This window comes from Dermacentor silvarum, chromosome 1, assembly GCF_013339745.2.
Source record: "Dermacentor silvarum isolate Dsil-2018 chromosome 1, BIME_Dsil_1.4, whole genome shotgun sequence".
NCBI classification, from domain to species: domain Eukaryota; kingdom Metazoa; phylum Arthropoda; class Arachnida; order Ixodida; family Ixodidae; genus Dermacentor; species Dermacentor silvarum.
This window is the reverse complement of record NC_051154.1, coordinates 277347010-277354465: the sequence shown is the minus strand read 5'-3', so window position 1 is coordinate 277354465 and position 7456 is coordinate 277347010. Positions and strand designations below refer to the sequence as shown.

Here is a 7456-nt window from a genome sequence, read left to right as displayed (position 1 = left end):
TAAGTTCCGTTTTCCACAGCCCGAACAACCCTTTCGGCGCAGGGTGAGTGCAGATTTATCATAGTTTGGTGAAATACGAGTGGGTACCCAAAAGTAACCGAATTGTTTTTCAAAAGCTATATAGTTATTTATTTTTCAAACAACAACCTTACCACCTTCAAAATACTCTCCATTACACTTATTACATTTGTCCAATCTGAGATTCCATTTTTTGAAACATTTTTCAAACTCGTCTGTTTTGATGGTTGATAGCTCCCTTTCTTGTTCTTTTTCTTCACCTCTTCTGCGTCGTGCAATCACAGTCCTTTCATGTTTTTCTTCATTCTAGGAAACAAAAAATGTCGCACGGAGCTAGGTCAAGTGTGTAAGGGAGTCATGTTACTTGAGCTTTTTATTTAGAAGTACTGAAGAGATTGCATAACAGCGTGCAACAGAAAAGGCCTCATTTGTGGAAGTCGGGGAACAGTGTTTATAACGACGACAATGCTCCAGCTCATGCAGCCATCTCAGTGCGGCAATTTTGGCAAAAAATAGCACGACTCCCTTGCCACATGCCGCCTACTCAACTGACCTTGCTCTGTGCGACTGTCTTTTTTTTTTGTCCTCTTGTGAAAGCAGAACATGAAAGGAGCGCAATTTCACGATGTAGAAGAGATGAAGGGGAAAAAAAAGGAGCTGTCAACCATCAAAACAGACGAGTTTGAAAAATGTTTTAAAAAATGGAATCTCAGATTGGACGAATGTAATAAGTGTAATGGAGAGTACTTTGAAGGTGGTAAGGTTGTTTTGTGAAAAGTAAATAACTACATAGCTTTTTAAAAACAATCCCGGTTACTTTTGGGTACCCCCTCATACAACAGGGTTCGCCTCTCGGCGAAAATGGCGCAGCGGTAGCAGCAATGCATTGCACGTTCAAACCACAGCATCTTGCCAAGACACATGCCCCGCAGCGCTGTTGAAGTACTGCAGATATATATCTCTCACATATCGTGCCATGCAGGCAAAGTTATGGGCCTTGGTGCGGGCCACCTGCATGGGTGGCTGTACAACTAACTGCCGCCACTGGCCACTCTGCCGTTGACCCTGTGGGCTTACAGAGTCGGCATAGCCGGGCCCACAGTAAATGTCATCACTCCCTGTGCGGGCATCCATCAGGAAGTTGTGTAGCACGCACAGTGCCTTCACCGTCTCCTCTGCGTTTTCAGGACATTCTCCCATTGCTCTCTCCAGAATTCTCCAGCGGGTCACCAGGATGCCAAATGCATTCTCGACGCACCTTCTGCGTGATGTAAAAAAATGTTTGTGGTAAATCATGAGCTTTCAGTTCTTACAAAAGCAGCATAGTAAGCATTTCAACTTGCCTGGCTCTGCTCAGGCGGTAGTTGAATATTCTCTTGCGAGCCTCCAATCCTCGCCCAGGGTATGGCCTCATAAAATCAGTTCTGAGCTGGAAGGCCTCATCGCCAATGAAAACGCAAGGAGCCGGCAGGGTTGTATTCGGCAGTGGCAGGTCCCGGGGAAGCTGCAGCTTTCCTTCGTCAAGTAGTCTCCCAAATATGGACTGCTCCAGCACTCCCCCGTCACTCTGTTTGCCATAGGCACCCACGTCCACAACAACAAACTTGTAATTGCTGTCAGCCACAGCAAGAAGGACAATGGAGTAAGTGCCCTGCAATAAAGAAGTAACCACGAGAGTGTACCGGACTACTGTCGTGGAGAGACGTGCGCAAGAATATATTTACAAAGCAAGTAGCAGCATAACACACCAACAAGTGTAGGATCAGCTCATGCGCGCCCAGGAACCACCCCCTATATTCTCATCATCCAAGCACTGAGCTAAGCCGCTGCGTGCCACAAATCTGAGCTGTCGGTTTCTGCAGTGAGGAGCTACAAGTCTCGGGTATTGTGTGCGTGGAATGTGCATAAGGATGTAGAAGCTTCCACGAAGGAAAAATGAGCGGCAAGGTTAGTGGAAGACCATCTCAGAGCTTTGAAAAACCTGAGGCAGGACCAACTAAAGTACTTCTGCGTCAAAGATGATAAACAAGCACATTTTTATTATTGCGATAGCAATTATATGGACACTTCAACTGGATTTCTGCCGTCGCCGTGAGGTTCCGTATAAAGTCCAAGGGCGATAAAATCGTCGCCGCGTGCCATATGCGCGAGCGAAAGTGCGCGGGGGATACGCGCTATCACGGAGAGCGTACGAACAGCGGAAAGCAAACATTTGAAATGTTAAATCAAACTTTTCTGGCACTTCTTGCCGATTTCTACATTCACATCTTATCTGACCTTTATTTAAAGAATTCCTTATGCACTGCAAGCTGGTTCCTTGCCTGTTGTGTTCACTGTGTTATTATTCAAGGCAGAATATGAATAGTTGTACATGAGTTCCACGAGTTTTTTCATCACAAACCAACTGGCCTGAAGCATTGCTTTAACTTGTTGCATATTGCAAAATTATACACACCTTGTAGTTAAAGTACATGCTTCCAGATTTCCCAGGGCACTTGATATGTACATGTTTGCCGTCGACAGCTCCAAGGCAGTTTGGAAACTGCCAGGTGTGCCTGAACCCCTCAGCGACATGTAGCCAAGTGGCAGTATTGGGTTTCTGTATGTTAAAAAAAACAATTTAGAGCATGAAGCAGCTTTTACAGTGAAGGGTAGTACTTTGTCAGTGCACTGCAAGCTTAGAAACACCATTTTAAGATTCACCATGCATGCCAGGTGACCGATTGCAACTACAGTCGAACCCAGGTAGATTGAATCCACATAACGAATTATGTGTATATTGAACAGCTCAAAAATCCCCTGTATAAAAGTTTTCTTCTACATATCGAATTACCTAATATAAAACTTTTTTTGTGATCCCCTTCAGATTCAATATATTGGGGCTCGACTGTATATTCTAAACACAAACACAATACAGAATGCCCCTGTGGGCATGTTGCACAAGTCAACACTGCAATTTCTTCAAGCTACAACTGCTGGTGAGTGCGCTGTATGGCCCAACTTGGCACCATGCTAAACTTGATGAAATGAACAGATGGTCATTTAGCCCATAATTGCAGGAGATGTGGTTCTGTTATTCTGTTTAGCTCCACAACGATTCTTGGCACGAGAAGAACGCGAACGCCAAGGGAGATTTTTTAAATATTTTCAGATTAGGAAGCACAGTGACCTTTGTATTAAGGCTCAGTCAGTCACAAATGGTCGCTTTTCTCGAAAAGCGACCATTTTGGGCCAGTCGCTCGCTGCTCAATTTTGCAGTCGCGCAACCGTGGTCGCAAAGCTGCTTAACCAATCGGCGCTGCGCTGAAAGTGATGTTATGGGTTTTTATCCAGCGTTGTCCATGCCACCATATGCAGACTACAGGCCGGTAATTGGTGTCTTGTCTTGTGATGTTGGGAAGCAGCAGTTGCAGCAACGTGTCAAATGTATGCGGTCGCATTCGCTGGAAGCTAAACCAGCTGGAAAAGAAAGCACAACACAAACCCTTTTTCCAGCTGCCATTCGTTAGATGAGCACGCCACCCAAAGGTGAACAGCAGGTGAACAGCTTCGCTTTAATATTATGTACCGAATCCCACGCAACGCAAATTACAAATGACAACTTGCTCTCGATAATACTCGTCATGTGCACAAAGTTCGGGCAGGAGGCGGCTTGCGTGGCCGGCCACTTCATGCGAGCGGAGGCATGGGCGCACCCTACCAGCATCGCGTTTTTTTCGGAGGCTTCCTCTCTGCCACAGCTGACACCATGGCACAGCACATCAGCACAGGGACATCTTTCTGTTCGCTCGAATCAAAATCTGTGGCTGTTGCCTGAACGCGAAACCAATTTACACAGTGCCAGTGAAGTGCGTGTGAACTGCGTAGATTCCTAGAATTCTCGCTGAAAACGATAATCTCCGGGATTGCGTGCGGGTCGCGTTCAGCTGGGCTTGCCAGTGTGAACATCGGTCGCTTTTTGGTCGCGAATCGCAAATGGTCGCAGCGACCTCCTCAAGTCGCCAGGTGTGATTGAGCCTTTAGTGTACCGTTCGCTCACAATCCTGACTGAAAAGGAGTGTTCACACATAGAAATCTGATTTTGATTGCATGTGCCCATGACAGGGAAAAAAGTGGTTTTGCGGTATCTTGTGCTGGTGCATGCACTTGGTACGAACCGTGCGGGTTTTCGTACATAATAAAGTTAGTTGATAGTTCAGCATCGTCCTGTGCACTTCTTGTTTCTGTGTATGAATCTAGTTCGCTGTTTAATTCCTTGTTCAATATGTACCAATTCGCCCAGCACTTAGCCTTGCATAAAGATTGTAAAGTGAAAAGGACAACTAGTTCACATAATAAAAGGTGTGCTGAGCACTTTGGCAAAAGCACAGCTTGCACTATTTTGAGGTGTACGACCATGAGGTCGAATTGTTTTTTTCTTAAGTGCAACTAGAGCTTGAACATTGGAAGCAATTGCCTGTAACAAATTTAACAGGTATACCAACCGGCATGTATAGCGGCTGCAGTCTGCTCCAAAGTGCTCTGCATGTGACTCGGACAGCCAGTCGTGCCGTTGATATGCCCACTCGGAATGAAAGGGCTATATCCTGCATGACGTCACCAGATGATAGGTACCTGCAACAGGGGTGAGAATGGCAGGTTTGAAAGCTTGTTGCAGACAATTTCAAAATTGTTTGTTACTGGTTAAGCACAAAATATAAAATAAGCCTTTTAAAAATGCTCATAATTCTTGACCAGTGGTATCCTGGCTCCTTTTCAATATCACAGTCTCTTTAATAACAGCTTGACACGTGCATATATTGCAGTGTTGTACTGAATGCGAGCCAGTTCCTGTTGGTAGAGGCCACTCGTGCTCTTTCAGGTGCTCATGCCTACAGTGGCCAGTTTGTCCCATGGATGCATTGTGACATGTCAAGGGAATTTTATAAACTACAAAAACAGTACATTTTACAAACTTGGAATGTTTCTTTTTACAATCTGGTCTCTTTTAATCCTTTGTGATACACGGATGCACAACCTTGACACCTAAAATCTAGTTGGCTCTAATGACACCATGCAAACATTCCAGAAATAATGGCTTTATTGTGTCAGTTTCTGTCTTTATTCCCAGTCAGTGTCCCTCTTGCCCCTGTTAGTATGTGCTGCACATAGCGTAATAACAATGAATGTGCACCAACTAGCCCAATTCATCACTCTGTTGCTTCATACAATTGTGTCGCGCAACCAAAGGGATGACATGCATGCACGCCTGTCCTTACTGCTTCTGTCATGTTCTGCACAACACAGAATTTTTCTTATCAGTATATTTTGTATGATTTGCTCTCAATCTGTCCTTCATGATAATTCCTCTCAGCATGCTCCTTAGGTTTGTTTTATAAGCAGGAGTATGACGTAATAGATGTGTTCGTTGAGATTAGTGCCTTGTCCTGTCTCCTATCAGTGTCGTCCTGTTTGCAGTACAATTTATTACTTATAGCCACCAACTAACCGTCAACATATTCTGTTTTTATTTTTGTTTCATTGTATTACATGCAAATAGAGGCCCTAATCAACTGAATGAACACTGCAGTGGTCGAAAGGGACATAAAACTTTAAGTATACAATGCAACACCTTACACAAATGTGGTATACATTACCTTAGTGTCATGGCCAGTCGCTCAGCAGGGCATATCGGCTCTCTGATGACATGCTTCCTCTCAAGGTCTTCGCGCAAGAGGCTTAGAAGGAAGTCAAATTGATGTGGCGTCATACGGTAGTACTTTTTAAAGTACTCTACGTCTCCGTTACGCATTCTTTGCATCTGAGGAAGAGAGATGCGCATTAATTCCATTTCTCTTTAGAGATTGCAGCAAGTTGTCTTAACAAACAGCACAGTATTTCAAGTGATGGCTTTAGCTAGGGAGGTGCAGTGCAACTACATGGAAATGGAAATACGTTTTTTTAGACATACACAACACGGAACTTTACGAGGTCTGTTGCACGAAAAGAAAAATTTTGTAAATGTTGGAATGAGGTTTTTTACTTAGGTCATCAATTTATTTTACAAATATTCCAAAAAATTGCAAAAAACACTACAGTGTTTAACTTTAAATTAGAAGCAAACCAAGATATAAACATATTAAATACATGTGAAGAGACATCTGAAATGGGCAAAGGTGATGTATTATACACCACTCTCAAATTTACCACTAATTTGTAGGCCTTTTGAAAAACCCTCATAAGCATTGCAAGAACCTTGCGTAAACGGTACACAGCTTACAGAGCTCCGACATCCGTTTTCGGTGCAGCGTTACGGATTCGTAAACTTCGTGTTTCACCTTTTTTTAGACTTGCCAATTTGTGGCAATTTTTCTTAGTATGAGGCCCTACATCAAAATTGTGCTTTCTGTAACTTCACCTTCAAACGCAACTTCAGTAGAATCGGTCCAACGGTTGTTTGACGACAGCATTTCTGCATGTTAAATGTATCTTGGTACGGAAATCCAAGTTGGTGCAGTGCTAGCATTCTTAATGTCAAGGTAACATCCTCGATAGTAAAGTTACACTTGTCAGGCATGCAGCAGTGACGGCACCTAACTATTCCATCAGTATCGCGTTGCCTAAATTATTCATTATCTGTAAATGTAATGCCGAAAAATGCGGTTGCCTAATCCTGCTTTTACGGTTACAATAACTGAAGAGAACGCTACTCACCGTCGTAAAATACTCGCTTTCGGTGTGCCGTTCTCTCCATGACGGTCGCACCCACCACTTTCGCTTCTCTCTCCGTTTCTTCTGAATCAGAAGAACCTTCATTTTAAGTAGGAGCAGTCTTCTGCGGCGGTCGAGGTGCAGCATTGCGGGAATACGCACAACACGCTGAACACACGACCAACACAACTCGCGAAACAACAGGGTTTCCGCTAGTTTTCGCGCGCTGCGAGTAGACCACAGTTGCCGGTACCTTTATGTGAATTCGTCTAACTTTAGGACATAGTTATGTTGGACTCCCAAACTATTCTTTATTGTGGATAACCATGGCAAAACGGATCATCGTTCACAAAAAGAAGCCATCCATATTGTTTTCAACTAGCAAAACAACCGTGTATCAGTCTTGTTTCTGACGTCAATACGATGAGCACCAAAATTGGTCAAGCAACAATGAAAGAGTGACATTGTGGGCGGAGCATCAGCGAACGACGCGCCGCACGCTCGTTCGCATCATGTGTCCCGAATCGTCGTATGCGGCAAGTCGTACTGCGGCGCGTCGTACGACGGATCGCACGCAAAATCGCATCGTGTGTCTCGCGCTTATATCCAACACGTTGGTCGCATGCGGCGGCGGCGGTCCGCCGCCGCCTGCAGGAGAATATGTTGAAAACTTGTTGAGTGCGGCGGCCGATGCGGCGCGTCGTACGACGAATCGCACGCAAAATCGCATCGTGTGTCTCGCCCTTTA

At 44.6% G+C, this 7456-nt stretch overlaps 1 protein-coding gene across 1 annotated transcript; it reads right to left on the bottom strand.

The window, feature by feature from the left end:
- Positions 1-912: 912 nt before the first annotated feature.
- Positions 913-6873, bottom strand: LOC125942823 (uncharacterized). Its single transcript, XM_049661064.1, has 6 exons — positions 6712-6873; positions 5655-5818; positions 4503-4632; positions 2474-2617; positions 1362-1669; positions 913-1279 (listed from the first exon to the last, which is right to left on the bottom strand). Exons 1-6 carry the CDS (start codon positions 6853-6855, stop codon positions 913-915), a joined length of 1257 nt encoding a protein of 418 aa, XP_049517021.1. The 5' UTR covers positions 6856-6873.
- Between the last annotated feature and the right edge of the window lie 583 nt (positions 6874-7456).